Consider the following 23,280-nt stretch of genomic DNA (forward strand, 5'->3'; position numbering starts at 1 on the left):
CACCAGGACTCTGGCCACTGGGCAGACAAACCATAGAATGTCTGTTTTTCTAATAAAGCCAAATAAGGACCAACGGTAGCCCACCTTTTCCATGGTGAAGACCACAGATGTGGAAATACAACACTCTGAATTACTCATAGTAGTAGCCACACCAGCATCGGACCAAATGGCAGACAGAAATGCTCTGAAAACTTACCTACTGTCATCTCATCCTTGATTTCTTCCTCCTTTCTTCTTGGCAAAGTCAAATAGTACACAAAAAGAGTATCTCTTAATCATAAACAGGTATGACTCTGTTGGACTCAATCACACAATTTAAGCATACATTAAGACTAAGAGTCAATTTAATGTATTATTTCTGGTGCATTTTTTTCCTCATCAAGAATGAGAATAAAACAGAAGGTGAGAAAAAACAAAACTAGGAGGCTGAAGTACATAACGCAAAATACATACAAATCTACATAAAATCCTAATATGCTGAGATATCTTCTTAATGAAAACTTATTCTGAGTTGCTGCCAGTTTGATACAAATGCAGTTTGATTCAAGTAGGTAGAGTATAATCATGAGAAGTTATTCTTTGTTAAGATTTATATCTCAAAGTCAAGCATGCCTTGGTGGCAACCAATTATTATTCTCAATGCAGGTAATTTAAACCCCAAAAAAAGACACTATGAAAAAATACAAAATATTTACTCAGCCTAATATAGCAACTCCTACTAAAAAACATATATGCTGCATATTTATGAGTTGTAGCCCACAGTTGTGGAAAATTCACTACAGAATAAAACCAAATACTGCATGATATGTTTAGTATACAACATGCCATTTCTGCTCAGTACAAGAAAAATCTACTACCCAGCACCCAGCAGACACTAGGACTAACGGCCTGATAGCAGCAATGTGGCAAGTTGTTCTTTTCTTTCTGCTCCAAATAAAAACTAGAATAGTAGCTTTGTTGAATACCCCAATTAACCCAGTCCAATTCAAAATTCATCTTCAGAGCTGTCAGCTAAGAGCATTACTCGATCTTGCATGCTGTTGAATTCTCTCTGCTAGAGAAAGAAAACAGAAAAGCATTAAACTTTTTATGCCACAGAGCAAAGCTGAGAAACAGGCCCACTTTAAAAGACATGCTAACAAACGAAGCCAAGTCAGGATGCTACAGCAGCTAATCCAGACCACCAGGCACATCAACACGGCTCAAGCATCATTAAACCCCATGTGCTTTATTAAGTAAATTAGATAAGCAAAGAATGTTCTGAAACTGATTTGGTTTTGCTACTGTTGGTTCCATACCTTTCTTTTATGCCTTTTGAAGCCATTTCTCCTTCGGCGATTCATAACCTTAATGCTGTAGAGGGCTCCCAAGATGAACAAGGCTCCAGCTATCCCAACCCCTACAGGCACCAGCATCCCAGACATGTAACCAGCCTGCATAGAAAAGGAAACACACATTAGGATGCTAAACAGAACACTGCCCTGAGTTTCTCGTTTCTGCTGGATGGCAGCAGGTTTTCAAGACATGTTGAATTCTTCTGTCTGCTTTGTTATAAAATAAAACCAAACCTAAAATACAGTAATTTTTTAGGGAGAAGACAACAGAGAGAAAGGGAGGCCTATTTGGGGGATATTTCAAATACATAGAAGTATTGAAATAAATCAGCTAGACCTAGTGGCACCTCCAGCCACTAGCTTATGCACATTAGTCAACATCAGGTTCTGATGACAGAAATACAATTTGTATTAAAGACAGATGAAGTAAGCATCTGAGAATGCCAGGACTATTAAAATGCTATAAATTGGAAATATCAGCCAGAGTCAAGCTTGAAGGAGGTCAGAGTCTCCTCTGGAATACTATGTTTTTTGGGGGGTAAAAGGAGGGCCATGACAGTGGTGGTCTTCTCTTCTCCTTCTTTCTGTCTGTCTTAGCTGCATTACAGTAAGAAAAGAAAGACTTACTTGCGTAAGTAGTTCAGGACCTACCTAAGTTCAGGGCAAGGTCATTGTACTCAGAGTGATCCCTCCACCTTGGTCAATAAGACTTCTATGGGCTAGCAGGGTATGTACCAATCTACAGACCTTTCATGGGGGAACACAGATATTGGTTTGCCTCCCAAGAAGCCCCTGCTAGAAGCCTACCCATATAAAATGCATAGACAATTAAAAATTTTTATAAGTCTATTCATTTACATGACTATTTTTTAAATTTATAATGCAGCACAAACTGTTTTTAGTATTTTTCAAAATGAGCCAAAAGCAGAGCAGGACAGATGATAAAAGTTTTCCTGAAAGTGCTGAAGTATGCAGGCTGTGATGTTTTCCCAACATTTCTATCAGGACATCTGTTAAGAAATATTAAGTTTATCCTGCCCCTGTGGCTCCCTCTTGGAGAATACCTTTTAGTTTGTAATCAGTGGTAAGCAGGTAACAGCTGCCTACTTGGTATATTTTTGAGAAAATGCAGAACACCTGTTTGTTAATAATAAGCACCTATTCAGAGAGAATAAATACATGGATCAGAATCTGCTTGGGGCCTTCAGCCTGGAATGCTGTCAGCCCCTGAGGCTCTCAGCTTGGTAGGCTGCTGGACCCCCTGATAGACCCACTTTGCTGTTCTAACTGGATGTCTGCCTCTCATTTCCTTCAGTGCCGCCTGGGTGGGGTCTCCAGGCCACGCTGGCTCTCGGTAGATATCCAAGGAATCCATCAGACCCTATGAAACAGCAGCACCTTCCTCTGTGCTCAGCCGGCTCCCTCACTGGTTCTGCCTCCCAGAGTCTTAACTTAGGGCAAAATATGGAAATTTTTCCATTAATTTAAGAACAATAGCACTTTTCCTCAGCATACTAAGTATTTTTCCCCAAGAAACAAAGCCCAGTCATTTTTCAATAAATTAATATGCTTTGTAGAAGCCCAAACTTTTTCCAAAGTTCTTCTAAATCTACTTAAGGCTTATAAAAATGCTGTATTTTTCCATGTGGGAAAATATTGAACAACAGCAAAGTGTTGGTACTCACACAGGAACTGTGAATTTTTTAATTACCATTCCCAGAGTGCAGAAACACATACATGTTGAAATATGATGAACTTTAAGCCCAGATGATTAGACTTTTCAAGTACAGTAACATTTGAACTTTTGGAAAGTCAACTTGATCAGCCCCTGTGCGGGTCTCCTCATACTCTGTAACTTAATCCCACACCAACAACATCAGTATTCTCAAATATGTCACCATTTCCACATTTCTTATTGACACACTTAAGCCTTTTATTTCTGAAGCATTATTTTTTCAAATTTACATATATATTTGTAAATTGACATATAAAACTATGTATACTCATCATGTACAACGTGATGATTTAAAGTATACTTCCATTGTAGAATGGTTAAACTTAGCTAGAGCTTTATGGAGATTTCTCAAAAATTCTGTTACATCTCTCTTTTTTGTCTCCTCTATTTCTCCTTATCTTTTTTTTGTGGCATCTGCCTTGCTTTGAAATTACAAGTAAATTACAAGATGGGAGGAAAGCAACCTACCATCTTAAGATATAATTTAACTATTCTTTCAAAACCGACTAAGGGAAAATAAACTCTTCTTTTAGAATTGTTCATGACTTGGTTTCTTCAGCAATGAAAATAAATAAGACAACATGCACACATTTTTAAGTTATAAATTCTGCCTAGTACTTTTTCTCTGTTCCAAATTATTGCACGTACACATGCCCTAAGACATGACACCCTGAGAAAGACACAATTGCACCAATGTATTATTCCAACTAGGAATGCATAATCTGAATCTAATCATAAGAAAACATCCCACAAACTTAATATATATTCTTTTTTTAAAAAAGACTATATTCTGTAAAAACGTTAATGTCGACGGCCAGGCGTGGTGGCTCACACCTGTAATCCCAGAATTTTGGGAGGCCAAGGCAGGCAGATCATGAGGTCAGGAGATCAAGACCATCCTGGCCAACATGGTGAAACCAGGTCTCTACTAAAAATACAAAATTTAGCTGGGCAAGGTGGTGCACACCTATGGTCCCAGCTATTTGGGAAGCTGAGGCAGGAGAATTGCTTGAACCTGGGAGGCGGAGGTTGCAGTGAGCTGAGATGGCAACATTGCACTCCAGCCTGGGCAACAAAGAGCAAAACTGTGTCCCCCCCCAAAAAAAGATAAAAGAGATAAAAAAAAGATAAAAGAGATAAAAGAGGACTATAGAAATGTTCCAGATTAAAGGAAATTATAGAAACATGACAATTAAATGTGTTACATAATCCTAGAGTAGATTCTGTAAGAGAGGAGAAAAAATACTCTTATAAAGGATATTTTGTCTTTGTTGAAAAAAAACACTGAAATATGAATGCCAGATGCCATAAAAGCATTATATCGATATTAAATATACTCAAGCTAATAACTGCATGAAGATCTTCTTAAAATATATTCCCACTCTTAGGAAATATACACTGAAGTATATATGGATAAACAGGCCACAATACATGCAACTTACCCTCAAATGGTTCAGGAAAAAAAGAGGACAATGTTACAGCAAATGATAAAGCACATGGAGTAAAAACATGAACAATAGATGAATCCAGGTAAAGTTGTAGGAATGTTCTTTGTTTGTTTGAAGTCAATAAGAAAGGTATTCTTCCTTCTTAGGATAAGGTATTTGTTCAGAACATCTGTCATCAAGAAAGTCATAAGAAAACCACTGTACTGCCTAGAGTCTGCAGAATTGAGACAGCATCCTTATGATTTCTATGCAATGGTTGTTCTCAAATTCCAGCATGCATCAGGATCACCTGTAAGACGTGCTACAATGCAGATTGTTGGGCCCCCTTCCCAGAGTTCCTGGGTGGTAGGTCTATGGTGGAGTCTGAGAATTTGCACATCCAACAAGTTTCAGATGATGCTGATGCTGCTGGTCCAGACTCAATATTGATAATTGCTGCTATGAAGTGTAGTCTGGGCCATTCATTTTCTAGATAGTTTCCTAAAGCTAGAAGAAATAGATCAACTTTATTGATATAACAACAGGCCCGGTCTTTACTGCACAATTAAAATTGTTATGCATCTTCAGTTTTGAGAAGCAATTTAGATGTTGAAAAGATATATTAATAGGTAGCCAAGTTAGAATTTATCTAACAAGTATCACCACCTTGGACACTTAGCCAAGAAGATAGTGATGGAATTAATATAGGAACTATCCTTCAATATCCATTCTTTTCTTCTTCTACAGCAAAAGAGCTTCCAATTTGGGACTGGGCACAAAATAAAGATGACTTCTACTCACCTACTGAAAAGCAGGGTCTGATCATGTGGTAAGTTTCCCCAAGAAGATATGTCAGCAGCATTATGAAAATTTCAAGATATGTTCTATAAAAGGGGAGGAGAGCTTTTACACTTCCCCTGTAAGAATGACGGAGTGCTTTTATCTTCCCTTTTAAAAAGAAAGAGGTGTCATTAGCCTCCCCCTTGTTCCTCCTTCCTCTGGCTAGAATATGCACATAGCTAAGTTAGCAGTTCCAACCAGGATCATGAGGTGACCTTGGGAATGTGGGTCACAAATGGAGGAGCATCAAATAAAAGAAGCTTGGGCCCTGTCATTGTCTCTCTCCCCACTAACCTGTGACTCTCCAGACTTAAAAACAAGAGACCACAGGGACCAGGCACAGTGGCTCATGCCTGTAATCCCAGCACTTTGGGAGGCCAAGGCAAGTGGGTTAGATAAGGCCAGGAGTTCGAGAACAACCTGGCCAATGTGGCAAAACCTCCTCTCTACTAAAAATACAAAAATTAGCTGGGAATAGTGGTGCATGTCTGTAACTCCCAGCTACTTGGCTGATATAAGAGAATCGCTTGAACCTGGGAGGCAGAGATTGTAGTGAGCCAAGATCATGCCACTGCACTCCAGCCTGGGTGACAGAGCCAGACTTTGTCTCAAAAGGAAAAGAGAGAGAGAGAGAGGGAGAGAGGTAACAAACTTCTACCTTGGCTAAACCATTGTCATTTGGGGTTGGGGAAGGCACAGGTTATCTGCCATTCACAGCTGATCTTAGTCTTAATATAGAAAGACTAAAGTACAATAACAAAAGGAATAATTCAGAACGTTTGAAAATACTACCCTTTCTAGAATCCAGCTAACCAATGGAGACTCAGTACTGGAACAATTAAATGAAGCTAACCTGACAGAATGCCCTGGCTTGCCTGAAAAGCCCAGTTAAGCATGTAGTTTAGTTTTCAGTTCTAAGGGATTCTGTGATTTCATCCAAGAGAAAGCAGTTTTGTACTCAAATAGTTTCTGAAGATAATGACTAACAAGACTTTAATAAATGACGGATGGATAGATGGATGGATGGATGGATGGATGGATAAATAAATAGAGAATGAGGAAGATACATATATATATATATATATATATATATATATATATATGCTTATAAGATCTATGTACATATGTCTTCTCAAACTCCAGTATGGATCAGGATCACCTGTAAGACTTATAAGGGAAGATATATGTACATATGTGTGTATACACATATAAATACACATATCAAATTATCATATAATAGTTCAAGCATGGAAGAAGGAAGGGAATATAGGGAAGACTTAAATGAGTCACTCCACGAGTCAAAAGAGGAAAACAGAGGTACATATGACAGTCACTATTGGAGTCCAAGATATTCTTCCAATTTTCTTTTAATTAAAATATACTGATAAAAATACTACAGAAGGAAGAGATGAGAAAGCTGGAAAAACTTCAAAATAAGCCAGAAAGACTTCAAAATATGCCAGAAAACTAGGGGGTCACACACAAAATTATTTCTTTTAACAAAAAGGAGCAAGGAAAAGGTACCAAGATTAATAAAAAAGGAGACTATCTCTAAAACATCACAGTTTTTTTTTAAGGAAATGGTGACACTATATATACATGCAGATAAGAAATTTAGCAATATCAAATTTCAAAACAGGTTACTTGTAAAAATTTATTTTCTTAAGTCTTTTTTTTTTTGGTCCCTTTCTTAAATAACTCAGGATACTTTCTATGGAAACAATGATATATGAATTCCTAAGTTAACATAACAAATCCTGATTTTCATTGTATCATATTTCCCCCTGAAAAACAACATGAAACGCTACCAAGGTAAACATATCTAGCTCTAAACCTTTGAGCTTTTCCTCCCTGCAAGTTCTTCTCAGTCCATCTGATCACAGCCCACCTTTTTTTCACAACTGGACCCATTACAAATACCAAAATGGCCTCCATTAACCTCAACAGGCTTAAAATTTTCAATGTCACTTTTAATTTATATGAACACAAAGTAGTCTCATTCTCAAAAACTATATGTGCTAAATTTTACTTAGAAGCAGACACAGTGAGGAGAATTAATACAATTGTATAAATTTATTTGCAATTGAATGTTTTCTTTTATTCTTTAACATTAAGCTGTAGCAAAATAAACAATAATTCAAATATGGGGGAAATTGACTGCAGGCAACAAAAAAGGTATGGAATGCCATAAACAGAAATATATTGAGACTGGTGAATTGGAGGTAGCTCAATACCTGACCACTGAAAAGATTTCTATTTAGCTGAAATCCCAGTGAAATCTGAGCTGGGCTCTAATAATGGGATCTGACACAGGCTACAACAAGGAATTCAGGACTCCATCAATATCTATATGAGTAATTCAGTTTCAAATTACAAAGTAACCAAAAGAGAAAACTTGGGGAGGTTTGAAAATCAAAAGAAAATGAACACTATCAACCTGGAAGTTAATATTGTCAATCACTATATAGATGGCAGAATTAATGCAAAAAAAGAAAATATTTTTCTATAGTTGGCCATTCCAGACAGGTCAGCTCATCAACACCTCATAAGTGGCAGCACTGTGATAAACTACACATCTAGAGAGTCTCATATTGGCACACACACACTCAAAGCTAGATGGAATGGGATTACAATCCTAAAATTCCCAAAAAGAAACTCCACCTTGATATGTCAACAATATTCTGTTGAGCATACCAATCAACATAAATTCTTATATTCTTATAAGAGTGAATGGTGCACCAAAGAATAAGGTGTCTCCTGTGTTCTAAAGGAAGAGATTTAAAGGGCAGGCCCTCTTTTTTGCAGGGTACCTGCAAGTGGCTCTGAATCTTTAGATAGATTACCAGAATCAGAATAATAAACTAAAGCTTCACTACTCTGGAGATCTTTTGCCTGACAAAGCTATATGCCCCTAAAAATAAATCCAATGGAAGAAAATATTTTTCTTACCTTGTCTTTTAATTTTTCCATCCAGCTTCTCACTAGGAAAAAATAAGATAACAAAATGTAAATAGCCATCTTTTAGTTATATTTCATGGTATTAAGTTAATTTGATAAAGTTAAGGGTTTTTGTATTAAATACAGTAAAAGGATTAACAGTATAACATAATGACAATAATGGCCTTATTTTTATTTCTACTTTTCTAGAAATGCAACAGAGAGCACAAAAATCCCTCATGTCATTATTATATAAGTGGAGAATATTTTTGTTTGCTAAATGTTTTTCTATTATTATTGAATGATTCGTGGGGAGGTGTGAGCAAAGAGAAAATCTTCTTTAAAGTATCAAGTTCATTTATTCTCTGACATCTTTTCTTTGGCTTCTCTCCTCATCTTTCTCAGTTTGTAAGCTCAGTGGGAATGCTGCACTTGAATCAATATCAGAGGGCAGAGATTACGGTAGGAAGGGAAAATAGGCAAGCCTGGGCTACCCAGAGCTGGCTCCAAAGAGAAGCATTTGCAATTATATTTACTGCATGTTTTCACTCATAGGCGGTTGAACATTAAGAACACAATGGACACAGGGAGGGGAGCATCACACACTGGCGTCTGTTGGTGGGGACTAGGGGAGGGACAGCAGGGGGTAAGGAGTTGGGGAGGGATAACATGGGGAGAAATGCCAGATATAGGTGACAGGGGGATGGAGACAGCAAACCACATTGCCGTGTGTGTACCTATGCAACAATCCTGCATGTTCTGCACATGTACCCCAGAACCTAAAGTGCAATTATATATATATATATATATTATATATATATATTATATATATATATAATATATATATGAAAAGAAACATATATATATGTATATAACATATATAAACATTTATATATATATGAAAAGAAAAAAAAGAAGCAAGGATTAAATGAAAGGCAAGAACAAGAAGTATTTCTGAAATACATATAGGTTGTGAAGTGTACCACTCTATAGCAATACAACCACTATCAAAAATAAAAGCAATGACCAAGTAATGTTTATAAAGCCAACTGAAAGACTGATCAACTATGAAATTTTAAGTCCATAGTTACAACCATTTGGAAATACAAAAATAAGACAAGAGTAGAAAGAAGCATCAATTTCATTTTTCAAACACGCATTAGAATGGCCATGTTAAGGTTGGTTTGAGGTTGTTGGTGGTTTTTTTTATCCTTAATTACCTTTCAAAGTCATAATAATATTTCAACATTGAATGATGATTTACTTTTAAAAGCATCCGAAAGGAGGAAACAAGAAAAATACATTCTCATTTTACCTTTATTATCAAACAAAGAAATAAGTGTAAAAAACACAAAACTTTTAAGATTTCCTGAAATTTTCTCTGCTTTTCAGAAGCTTCAACAGATAGGAAGGAAGGAAACAGAGTCAGAAACTTCTCTTATGAAGAGTCAGATAGTAAATGTCTCAGGTTTTGCAGAGCGTATAGTCTCTGTCACAACTACTCAACTCTGCTCTTGTGTAACACAAAAGTGGCCATAGATGATACATAAATAAATAGGTTCAGCTATGCTCCAATAAACTTTATTTATGGATATTAAAATTTGAATTTTATGTAATCTTCAAATGTTATAAATATTTTCTTTTGATTTTTTCAACTCTATTAAAATGTAAAGAGCATTCTTTGCTCAGGGGCCATATAAAACCAAGCAGCAGGCCGCATATGGGCCATGGACTATAGTTTGCTGACCCCTGGCATAAGTATACTTTAACCAAGAAGTCAGTGCCTCCATTTACAATCTGACTCTAGTAATAGTATACCTGAAAATACTGATGATGGCTAGCATACACACAGTTCCAACCCTTACAAAGCATGCCACATGTATTGTGTCACTTGATCAGCAAACCAGTGACAAACATGAGAGTCTGGTCAGATCATGTTCAGGGAAGAGATGAGGAAACTGGGGCTCACGAGAAGCTAAGAGACCTGTTCATGGTTAACCAGTGAGTAAAGAGTCACTAGTGCCGAGCACTGTGGCTCACATCTGTAATCCCAGCACTCTGGGAGGCTGAGATAGATGGAGTTCAAGTAGCCTGGCCAACATGGTGAAACCTTGTCTCTACTAAAAAAAAACAAACAAAAAAAAATTAGCCCGGTATGGTGGCAGACATCTGAATTCCAGCTCCTCAGGAGGCTAAGGTAGGAGAATCACTTGAACCCAGAGACAAGATCACACCACTGCACTACAGCCTCAGCAACAGAGCAAGACTCCGTCTCAAAAAGAAAAAAAGAAAGAAAGAAAGTCATTGGAACTCAAACCTGATTTTAAAATGCAGGAGTAAGACTTTCAAACTACCAATTTCTTTTGGTGATAACTACCACTCTTCTGCTCCTTCAGGTTGAAAATGTGAAGGTATCTTCGGCCCTTCTACCTCCCTCAGGTCCTGGTTTTGATCTCCCATGTAGAGTCCTTGTCAAGACCTCTCTCTTGTCCTTCCCTCCTAGCTCCCTCTGTCTCAAAGGGATTCAGACAAAGATGGTGGTGGTCAATCAGGATAAGAGCAGGGTCATGGGAGATCAGAAGAAAATCTAGGAACCTCAAGAATAAGGCCAGAGTTTAGTGACTCTAGGAGTGGTTCCATTGAGAAGGGAGATCCACCACTGATTCACGGAGTGAATTTGGAGAAACTCTGGACCCACAGCTTCCTTATGTAGAGAGGCAGCAAGACCTGTCTTCCAAGATTGTTGTGAAGATTAGAACTAACACATGCCAAGTGTTTAGTACAGAAATCTAGGGCAGGAGGGGAAGAAGAAAGTTAAGTAAAATATGAGTATTTTGTTAATATGTCTCACTTAAGCCTGTGATATATAAATTGAAGCAAGACAATGTTTCCAATTCATTCATTCATTCAACAAATATTTATTATGTACATTGTGTTTGATCAGGCGTTGTGCTCTAAAGTGGGTCAGTAGAAGTGAAGGGACCTAACTCCAGTGAGAAAGGGGTTAGGCCACCAAGTTTATGATGAGAAGTGGATGACAAGCAGCAAGGTAGGGACCGAAAGAGTGAGGAACAGAGCAGGAAAGCCAGTTGCTAGAGTGCAAGGCAGAGCCCAACAACCTTTGAAGCAAGATGCTTGCAATCAGACACTCGGTTGGGTATTATACAAGAAATAGAGCAAAACAAAAGAGGTGGAGGCAGGAAAGTTAGTATGAGCACCTAGTGGAGGAGGCAAGATGGGGCAGTATATGGGTAGCCCGGAGAAGAGGAAAAGGAGGCAAAGACCAACCCACAGTCCAAAGCACTGATTGGCTTGTGTACTGGAGGAAACTCATTGCCAAGAGAAGCATTTTTAACTTAGGCCTTATCAAGCCAGGCTTCACTGGTAAACTGTCCACATCTTAAGTTCTTAAATTTCAGAGAGTCCTACTTTGGATGATTATCTAGTGAAGTAATTCCCCACTGAAGGCAAGAAGGTGCATCAGTGCAAGATCTTTACATGTGCACAGATATCTGAAGGAGTAGGTTCTATTGATCCAGTTCAATCATTCATAATACAGGGGGAGAAAGCCAGGCAAAATATTCTTGGCTGGTGAGAGAAGAGGGTAAGTATAAGTATTCTGGTGGGCATAGGTCTAAAAAGGTAGAGGAAACAGTATTCTTAGACTGTGTAAGCTTGACAATGTTTCCCCAACTAAGAACATTAGACCCCAGAGGGCCATGCCTTGTGCTTCTCAGGTATCCGCCAGGGTCCTCCACATACTATTGGACACTCGGGTGCTTAATAAGTATGTTTCCTTCTTTCAGAAAATATTTATTTATTTTATGTGAGTTCACAATCTTTGAGTAAGCATGATTCTCATTCATGAAGATCCTGTGAACAGTTTTTGGGAAAACAGTCAAGTTGAAAAAAATATAAATTTTCCACAGTGAACATTTTAAAACTTAAGGAATAGAAAATGATAAGAGAATGCAATGCAAGAATGAAGAAAATTATAAAGAAATATTTTTAGTTTAAAAAAAAGATGATGGCCAGACACACTGGCACATGCCTGTAATCCCAGCACTTTGGGAGGCCAAGGTGGGCAGATTGCTTGAGACCAGTCTGGGCAACATAGCAAAACTCCTGTCTCTGCAAAAAAAAGTAAATAAATAAAATTTAATAAAAATTTAAAGCTGGTTATTTATAAATAGGAAATCTGACAACTGCAATTTTTTTAATTTTTATTAAATTTCCTGTTTATAAATAACCAGCTTTAAATTTTTATTAAATTTAAAATAGAGAAACATCACAGTATTTAAATAAATATGAATAGATACAGCTTTTCAGAGTTATGGAGGTAGAAGGTAGATTTGCAATCCATATCAAAAGCTTTATTAAGGTTAAAAGGTTAAGGTTTTATATAAAGCTCCAGTTACAGAAGACATGTATCTTAAACAATTAACCATAAATATGCACAAAAATTTTGTTTAAATCATGTTCACAACATATTTATAATAGAAAGTAGCATGTAAACAATATGAATATCCAACAAGGCAGAATTGGTTTAAATACTCAAGGGAAAACAAAACCTTAGGATATGTCTACAAGTACAGTATTATATGAAACTAAAATTATTTTTAAAATACTTAATGGCAAGATGTTGTTCAACTTATATATTGCAAAGGAAAATATAGTATAGTATAATGTGAGCCCAAGTTTGTAGATTAAAAAATATTGTGTGTAAAATTTGAACAATGCACATCAAAAATGATTTTTCTTTTATTCTCTATATTTTTAGGATTTAGCAAATCACAATTTCTCACTACTTTTAAATAAGAAAAAAACACATTTTACAACAAAACCCCCAAAATCCCACAAACTTTTGCAAATTAATGTTAATAGTAGATTGCTGATAGTGAACACAAGAAGTTAGAGCTTCTTCACTTGGCTCACAACTCAGCCTACAGCTACGGATTCACTCTAATCCCACTGTTTGGTTATCGTTGTTGAAATTTTATTTAATGCAAATCCAAGAGCATAGTGCTATATAATAAAGCCTCTGGTCTACTTCTAGTAGAGAGAGAGGTACACAGTAAAATAGGCATTAATAAAGCTCATATACAACAAGCCCATAGCTAATATTATACTCGAAGGTGAAAGGTTTAGGGCTTTTCCTCTAAGTTCAGGAACAAGACAAGGATGCCCACTCTTGCCACTTATATTCAACTTAGTAGTGAAGTCCTGGCCACGGCAATTAGGTAGGAGAACAGAATAAAAACCATCCAAATTATAAAGGAAGAACTTTGTGTGGCCAGGCACAGTGGCTCACACCTGTAATCCCAGCAATTCAGGAGGCTGAGGCTGGTGGATCACTTGAGCCCAGGATTTCAAAACCAGCCTGGGCAACAGGGCAAAACCTTCTCTCTACAAAATATACAAAAATTAGCTGGATGTGGTGGCACACTTGTAGTTCCTGCTGCTCAGGAGGCTGAGGTGAGAGGATTGCTCGAGCCCAGGAGGGTAAGGCTGCAGTGAGCTGTATTCGTGCCATTGCACTCCAGCCTCAACAACAGAGCAAGACCCTGTCTCAAAAACAAGAACTTAAATTGTTCCTGTTTACAGATAATATAATCTTATTTATATAAACATATAAAACTAAAAACTCCACAAAAAAAGGTTAGAATTTTTTGGTTAGTAAAAAAATTAATGGTGATAGTAAAAAATGGTTAGTAAAGTTGCAGGATACAAAATCAACATGCAAAACTCAAGAGTTTATATATCCTATCAACAAATTATCTAAAACAGAAATCAAGAAAACAATTCCATTCACAATAGCTACAAAAAACTATTTAGGTATAAATTTAACCAAGGAGTTAAAAGACCTGTTCACTAAAATCTATGAAAAACTGATGAAAGAAATTGAAGGAGATGTAAATAAATGGAAAGATACCCCATGTTCACAGACTAGAATAATTAATATCGTTTAAATTTCCATATAATCTAAAACCGCCTACAAATTCAATGCCATTTTTATCAAAATCCCAATGACATTTTTCACAAAAGGAGAGAAAACAATCTTAAAATGTGTATGGAACCACAAAAGACCACAAAATAGCCAAAGCGATCTTGAACAACAACAACAAAAAGCTGGAGGCATCAAAGTACCTAACTTAAAAATATATTGCATAACCAAAACAGCATGTCATTGGCAAAAAACAGATACACAGACCAATGGAATAGACTCGAGAGCTCAGAAATAAATCCATGCATTCACCATCAATTGATTTTCAACAAAGGTACTAAGAACACACACTGGGGAAAGGATAGTCTCTTTTAATAAATTGTGTTGTAAAAACTAGATATCCAAATGCAAAAGAATAAACGTAGAGCCTCATCTCACACCATATATAAAAATCAACTCAAAATGAACTAAAAACTTAAATTAAGACCTGAAATTATAAATCTACTAGAACAAAATATAGGAGAAAAGCTTTATGACATTGGACATGGCAATTATTTTTTGGCTATCACTCTAAAAGCATGGGAAACAAAAACAAAAATAGACAACTGAGATTTTATCAAACTAAAAAGCTTCTATATAGTCAAGGAAACAACCAACAGAGTGAAAAGACAAGCTATAGAATGGGAAAAAATACTTGTAAAATATATATGTCTGATAGGGGTTAATACTCAAAATATATAATGAACTCATACAACTGAAGAACAAAAAAACAAATATGGCAGAAGGACTGAATAGACATTTCTCAAAAAAAGACATACAAATGGCCAAAAAGTACATGAAAAATGTTCAACATTACTAATTAACGGAGATATAGAAATTAAATGTATAAGAGATATCAATTCACACCTATTAGAAAGGCTATTATCAAAAAGACAAAAGATAACAAAGTTTGGCAAGGATGTTTAGGAAAGGAAATCCTTGCACCCATTGGTGGGAATGTAAATTAGTATAGCCATTATGGAAGGCAGTATAGAAGTTCCTCAAAAAATTAAAATAGAACGACCATGAGATCCTGCAATCCCGCTACTGGGTACAATTCAAAGGAAATGAAATCAGTATGTTGAAGAGGTATCTGAACTCTCATGTTCACTGCAGCACTATTCACAACACTCAAGATACAGAATCAACTTAAGTGCATGTTAAGACATGAATAAGGAAAATGTGGTCGGAGGGAATGATTTAAGATGGCCGATCGCTAACATCTTGGGATTGCCGCTCCCAGTGAAAGCTCAGACAACAAGAGGATGCCACACTTTCAGACAAATTTTCGTCGCTCACGGAGCAGAAGATTCCCAGTGGAGGAGCTCCATGGGTCGCCAGCGTGACTCTTGTGGCCGGCGCAGCGGTTGTGCCGGCACCTCAGCACAGCAGCTCTTGGTGCAGAGTAAATGGGACTAGTTCCCCTTCTGACTGAGGTTCGGAGCTCCGGGAAGGCAGAGTCACCTATTACAGACTCAAGAAGGAAGCCAGACTGGAGATTCCCGGGCAGAAAAGCATCATCAGTCTTAATGCCGCTGTTTTGGCTGGCGCAGTGGGTTGCTCATATTTCGGCCTTGGGAATTAACAACTTGGATGTCCACTCAGAGACCTAATTTAAAAGTTGGTAATTACAAAGACGACAGGTGGATACATTTACAATGATGGGAAGAAACCAGCGTAAAAAGGCTGAGAAGACTCAAAATCAGAACACCTCTCCCTCTAAAGAGGATCACAGTTCCTCATCAACAAGGGAGCAAGACTTGATGGAGAACGAGCACATCCCATTAACAGAATCAGGCTTCCAAAGATGGATAATAAGAAACTTCTGTGAGTTAAAAGAACATGTTGCAGCCCAATGTAAAGAAACTAAGAACTTTGAAAAAAGGTTTGACGAAATCCTAATGAGAATAGAAAACTTAAAGAGGAATATAAGTGAATTAATGGAACTGAAGAATACAATGCAGGAACTCTGAGAAGTATGCACAGGTTTAAATACTCGAATTGTTCAAGCAGAAGAAAGGATATCAGAGGTAGAAGTCCAACTTAATGAAATAAAATGAGAAGACAAGATTAGAGAAAAAAAGATAAAAAGGAATGAGCGAAGTCTCCAAGAAATGTGGGACTATGTGAAAAGACCAAATTTACGTTTGATAGGTGTACCTGAATGCGACGGAGAGAATGAATCCAAGCTGGAAAATATTCTTCAGGATATTATTCAGGAAAATTTTCCTAAACTAGCTGAGGAAAATTGTCAATACCATATCATACCTACTCATAGGTTTAAATGAAACATTGATTGGCCATTATTAATATCCATTTTTTTTGGAATAAAGCAACATTTCCCTTCTCTCTCCCTCTTTTTCTTCCTCTTTCTTCCTCTCCTTCACTCCTTTTTTTTCTTTCCTTCTCTCAAAAAAAGAAAAACTAGCAAAGCAGGACAATATTCAACCCCAGGTAATACAGAGACCACCACAAAGATATTCCTCAAGAAGAGCAACCCCAAGGCACATAATCGTTAGATTCACCAGGCTTGAAACAAAGGAGAAATTACTAAGGGAAGCCAGAGAGAAAGGTCAGGTTACCCACAAAGGCAAGCCTATCAGACTTACAGCAGATCTCTCAGCAGAAACTCTACAAGCCAGAAGGGAGTGGGGGCCAATATTCAACATCCTTAAAGAACAGAACTTTCAGCCCAGAATTTCATATCCAGCCAAACTAAGCTTCACAACTGAAGGAAAAATAAAATCTTTTATGAACAAGCAAGTACTCAGAGATTTTATTACAACCAGGCCTGCTTTACAAGAGCTTCTGAAAGAAGCATTACACATAGAAAGAAACAACCAGTATTAGCCTTTCTAAAAATATATCAAAAAGTAAAGAGCATCAATATAAAGAAGAATTTACATCAACGAATGGATAAAACAGCCAGTTAACATCAAATGGCAGTAACCCTAAATTTAAATCGACTAAATCCCCCAATCAGAAGACACAGCCAAAACCCAATGGCATGTTACATCCAGACCCATTTCACTTGTAAGGATACACAAAGACTCAAAACAAAGGGATGGAGAAAGATTTACCAACCAAATGGAGAGCCAAAATAAATGAATAAATAAAAAGCAGGAGTTGCAATTCTCATATCTGATAAAATAGATCTTAAAGCAACAAAGATATAGTGGTAAAAGGATCAATGCAACAAGAAGAGCTAATGATCCTAACACCCAGATACAAAGACCTATAAAGAGACTTAGACTCAACAAGACAGAAAATTGATAAGGATATCAAGGACTTGAACTCAGATCCGGAACAAGTAAACTTAATAAATATTTATAGAGCTCTCCACTTTAAATATACAAAATATACATTCTTGTCAATACCATATCACACCTACTCATAGGTTTAAATGAAACATTGATTGGCCATTATTAATATCCATTTTTTTTGGAATAAAGCAACATTTCCCTTCTCTCTCCCTCTTTTTCTTCCTCTTTCTTCCTCTCCTTCACTCCTTTTTTTTCTTTCCTTCTCTCAAAAAAAGAAAAAAAAAAGAAAATATGGTCATATATATATATATATATATATATACACACACACACACACACAAACACATAGTGGAATATTATTCAGCCATAAAAAAGAATAAATATTATCATTTGCAGCAACATGGATGAGGCTGGAGGCCATTATGTTAAGTAAAACGAGCTAGGCACAGAAAGACAAATATCACACAATCTCACTTATACATGGAATCTGAAAAAGTATAACTCACAGAAGCAGTTAATGGTGGTTACCAGGTGTAGGAGGAGGATATGTTGGAGACATATTGGTCAAAGGATACAAAATTTCAATTAGATAGGAGGAATAAGTTCAAGAGATCTATTGTACAACACATAACTGTCATTAATAGCAATGCATTGTATTCTTGAAAATTGCTAAGAGTGTAGATTTTAAGTGTTCTCACCACAAAAATGCTAAGTATGTGAGGTTAAGACTAAGCATGTTATTAGCTTGAATTAGACTTTCTACAATGTATGCATATTTCAAAACATCTTGTTTTGAATTTCAATTGTCATGTTGATAAATATATACAATTTTAATTTGTCAATTAAAAATTAATTTTTTATTAAAAAGTAGGCATGGATTATTAAAAACAGATCCTCTCTCATGTTCGCCAGCGCCCTCTTGTGTGTATGAGTCCCAGGTGTAGCAGCTTGCATTCTCCTAGCTTTTCTGCTGAACATAAAAGGGTGAGAAGAGCAAAGAAGCTGCAGATAAAACAACATTTCCGTGCATCCTACCAATTCCAAGTCTGATTGGTTTTAATAGGCTGTGGCTGAAAAGTATCCTAAACTGTTTATTTAGAGGAGTATTTTTAATTTTCATTTATTTCCAGTAACAAAGTTTTATGGACTATATATATCCCAGATATATAGCATAAATTCCCTTTTACTAAAAGCGAAGGGATGGGAACCAGAAGAGATCCAGGATTTGTCTGAGATAATAATTAAGATTTTTTGAACACCTCACAAAAATTTCTCAAGGTAGATATTATTATCCCCTATTTTACAGATGAAGAAAATGAAGCTTAAGTGCTCAGAGCCACACAGCTAAAAAGTAACTAATCTGGAATCGGAACTCAGACTTTAATGGCTCTAAAAACCTGTTCAGTATACCCATGGGGCATTCTGGGGAGGGGTGAGGGCAGGTGGGCCAAGGAGACCTTATCATAGCCCAAGGGGCTTTCCTGGGTTCTGGAGATGGAGCAGACCCAAGCTGGGGGGCTGTGTCTATTAGCTCACCTGGTATTCCAACTCCCTTACCTTCTCCTCCCTGTTCCCTCTCTCTGACAAATCTGCTTCTATGTGTGTTTCCCTCTGTCTCTGTCTCTCATGTGTCTCTGCATATCACACTGTGATTTGCATCTCTCTGTCCTTTCTCTCCCTCCTATCGTCTCTTTCTCTCTGACTCTGTGTCTGGGTGTTGCCCTGGGCCCTTCGCTCTATGTATCTTTCTCTCCCTCTCTCTCCTCCTGTCTGTGGTGTGTGTGGGGTGGGGCACTCTTTTTGTATATGTCTTTCTCATTTAGAGAAAATAAACTGGATCTTAGTTCCGTGGTCGCCAAGGACTTTTCCGACTCTGTCCTGTCTGCCAGGGTAGCAGCATCCTTAGCTCTCCATTGGCCAACAGCCAACTAAATAGCAGAAATCTTAGGGTGAACCTTAAAACTCAGAACGAGCGATGCTGGAGAGAGAATGATTTATTTTAAGACATTGGCTCATGTGATAATGAAAACTGAGACTTTCCAAAATCTACTGTCTGTAAACTGGAGACTGAGGAGAGCAGCCTGAGTTCAAAGGCCTCAGAACCAGAAAAGCTGATGTAGTCCAGAAGCCTGCAGGCTCAAAGCCCAGGAAGAGCTGATGTTTCATACCTGAAGGCAGAGGGAAAAAACAATGTCTCAGCTTTCAGGCTGTCAGGCGGGAGGAATTGCCCCCTTATCACAGGGTGGTTGAACTTATTGTTCTATTTAGGCCTTCAATGGATTGGACGAAGCCCACCCACACTGGGATGGTATTTACCCTGTCTACAAACTTAAATGTGATATGGTTTGGCTGTGTCCTCACCCAAGTTTCATCTTGAATTGTAACTGCCATCATCCTCACGTGTTATGGGAGGAATCCAGTGGGAGATAATTAAATCATGGAGTGGGTTTTTTCCATGCTGTTCTCATGACAGTGAATAAGTCTCATGGGATCTAATGGTTTTATAAAAGGCCATTCCCCTGCACACACTCTCTTGCCTCCTGCCATGTAAGATGTGCCTTTGCTCCTCCTTAACCTTCCACCATGATTGTGAGGCCTCCCCAGCCATGTGGAACTGCAAGTCCATTAAACCTCTTTTTCTTTATAAGTTACCCAGTCTTGGGCATTTCTTCATAGCAGTATAAAAATGGACTAATACAAAATGTTAATCTTATATAGAAACACCCTCACAAACACAACCAATAAAATGTTTGACCAAATGCCTGGGCACCCATGGTCCAGTCAAGTTGATACATAAAATCATCCATCACAGAGTGAGACTAGAGGTCAAGATCATAATCCTGGTTCTCCAACATTTAAAGACCAGCCAGAGGAGAAAGGTCCAGGAGAAAAAACAGGGAGGGAATGGTCAGAGAGGCTCAGAAACATGGACTATTTATATAAAACAACCGAGAAGAGCTTGTTTCAAGAGTTTATGAGGCCATTTTCACATTTCATTGATCAAACAAATCCTTTGTTCAGATTCAGCTAAGTCCATTGTGTTCCACCCACATTCCCTGGCCCACTGCAGAGGTGTCCTGAAGACTGCTTTCATCCCACTAGCCACAGAGCCTTCAGGGGATTGGCCAGAAACACAGAGGAGATACCACCCTAGGAGCCAACAGTAACCAAGGAAGGATGCAAGTATGTTAATACACTGGTATAGTATAGTAATTTCCTAAAGCTACTATAACAATACCACAAACATAGTGGAATAAAGCAACATACATTTGTTATCTTATATTTCTAGAGGTGGAAAGGCCAAAAATTAGACTCATGGCCTAAAGTCAAGGTGTCAACACGGTTAGTTCCTTTTAGAAGCTCTAGGAGATAAACTATTTCCTTGCCTTTTCCAGCTCCTAGAATCCACATACATTTCTTGGCTCATGGCCTATTCCTCCATCTTCGAAGTCAACAGCATAAAGTCTTCAACTCACTCTCTCTCTCTCTCTCTCTCTCTCCCCTTTCTCTCTCTCTCTCTCTCTCTTTCTCTCTCTGTCCCCCTGACCAGTCCTCCAAACCCTGCCTCCCATTGTCATATTTTCTTCTCTGACTCCAACCCTCCTAATTTTCTCTCAGAAAAACCATTGTGACAATCTCCCCATCTCTAGGTCCTTAACACATGTCATTCCTGACATGTGTTCTACACAGCTTCCCAGAGAATCCCCAGCAGCAAGGCACACCAGCAATAATCCACTAATTAGCATCTCCTCTACTGGCTTTCCACCCTCCCCACCTCACTTCCTCACTCTCTCTACATAATCCTGGGATCACCTCCCAAATAAACTCCTTATACCCAATCCTGTCACAGGATCTACTTTTAGGGAGAACCCAAACTAAGACACTAGTCTAATTCAGTCACCAAATAGGCAAGCTGGCTCTTTGCCATACCAATTTCACTCATTTTGTACATTAAAATCAACCACTGGCATACCTTGGAGATATTGCAGGTTCAGTTCCAGACCACCATCATAAAGCAAATGCTGCAATAAGATATGTCATACAAATTTTTGTTTCTCAGTAATTGTAAAAGTTTTATCTGCACCATAGTATAGTCTATTGAGTGTGCTATAGCATTATGTCTAAATAAACACTTCCATACTTTAACTAAAAATACTTTATTACCAAAAAATGCTATGATCATCTGAGCCTTCACAGAATATTTTTGCCAGATGGAGGGTCTTCTTCAATGCTGATGGCTGCTGACTGATCAGGGTGGTAGTTGCTGAAGGCTTGGATAGCTGTGTCAATTTCTTAGAATAAAACGACAGTGAGGTTTGCTGCATTGAATAATGAGTCTTTTTTTTTTAGAAGGAGTTTTGCTCTTGTTGCCCAGGCTAGAGTGCAATGGCATGATCTCCGCTCACTGCAACCTCTGCCTCCCAGGTTTAAGCAATTCTCTGTCTCAGCCTCTGGAGTACCTGGCATTATAGGCACCTGCCACCACACCTGGCTAATTTTTGTATTTTTAGTAGAGACAGAGTTTCACCATGTTGGCCAGGCTGGTCTCGAAATCCTGGCCTCATGATCCACTTGCCTCAGCCTCCCAAAGTGGGATTACAGGCATGAGCTACTGTGCATGGCCAAGTCTTCATTTTATGAAGGATTTCTCTATATATGCAATACTGTTTTAGAGCATTTTACCCAGTGTGGAAATTCTTTCAAAACTGGAGTCTATCCTCTCAAATGCTGCCACTGCTTGGACAGCTAAGTTTGTGTAATATTCTGAATCCTTTGTTGTCATTTCAACACTGCTCACACCAGGAGTAAATTCTATCTCCAGAAACTACTTTCTTTGCTTATCCATAAGCAGCAACTTTTCATCCATTCAAATCTTATCATGAGATTGTAGCAATTCAGTCACATCTTCAGGCTCCATTTATAATTCTAATTCTCTATTTCTAACACACATGCGGTTACCTTCTCCAATGAAGTCTTGAACCCCTTAAAGTTATCCACAAGGGTTCGAATCAACTTCTTCCAAACTCCTGTTAATGATATCTTGTCCTCTTCCCATTAATCATGAATGTTCTGAATGGCATCTAGAAAGATGAATCCTTTCCAGAAGGTTTACAGCTTGCTTTGCCCAAACCCATCATGCATCATTATCTATGGCAGTTATAGTCTTATGAAATGTATTTCTTAATAAGAAATGAAGGTCAAAATTATTCCTTGAACCATGAATTGCAGGATGGACATTGTATTAGTAGGCATAAAAACAACATTAATCTCCTTGTACATCTCCGTCAGAGTTCTTGAGTAACCAGGTACATTGTCAATGAGCAGTAGTAATAATTTGAAAGGAATCTTTTTTTCTAAGAGTAGGTCTCAACAGTGGGCTTAAAATATTCAGTAAAACATGCTGTAAACAGATGTGCTGTCATCCAGGCTTTGTTGTTCCGTTTATAGAGCACAGGCAGAGTAGATTTAGGATAATTCTTAAGGGCCATAGAATTTTAGGAATAGCCAATGAGCACTGACTTCAACTTAAAGTCACCAGCGGCATTAGCCCCTAACAAGAGAGTCAGCCTATCTCTTGAAGCTTTGAAGCCAGGTATTGATTTCTCTCTTGCTATAAAAGTCCTAGGTAACATTTTCCAATACAGGATTGTTTCATCTACAATGAAAACCTGTGGTTTAGTGTAGCCATTTTCATCAATGATGTTAGCTAGATCTTCTGGATAACATGCTGCAGATTCTACTTCCCTTTGTACTCTTATAT

At 37.7% G+C, this 23,280-nt stretch overlaps 1 protein-coding gene across 4 annotated transcripts in view; it reads right to left on the reverse strand.

Moving 5' to 3' along the window:
• Positions 1-326: 326 nt before the first annotated feature.
• Positions 327-23,280, reverse strand: part of ARMH4 (armadillo like helical domain containing 4) — a 200,317-nt gene continuing 177,363 nt past the window's right edge. For 2 of the 4 annotated variants that reach the window (XM_078335032.1, XM_054239979.2), the window contains exons 6-8: positions 8,286-8,317; positions 1,299-1,433; positions 327-1,051 (exon numbers count right to left, since the gene is read on the reverse strand). In XM_078335032.1, the coding sequence (XP_078191158.1) occupies positions 986-1,051; positions 1,299-1,433; positions 8,286-8,317 (233 nt within the window). In that variant the 3' untranslated portion in view covers positions 327-985. Of the gene's footprint in view, positions 1,055-1,298; positions 1,434-8,285; positions 8,318-23,280 lie in introns of all 4 variants that reach the window. The other 2 variants (XM_009006090.5, XM_009006091.6) reach the window with 1 other exon arrangement.

This window comes from Callithrix jacchus, chromosome 8, assembly GCF_049354715.1.
Source record: "Callithrix jacchus isolate 240 chromosome 8, calJac240_pri, whole genome shotgun sequence".
NCBI lineage: Eukaryota > Metazoa > Chordata > Mammalia > Primates > Cebidae > Callithrix > Callithrix jacchus.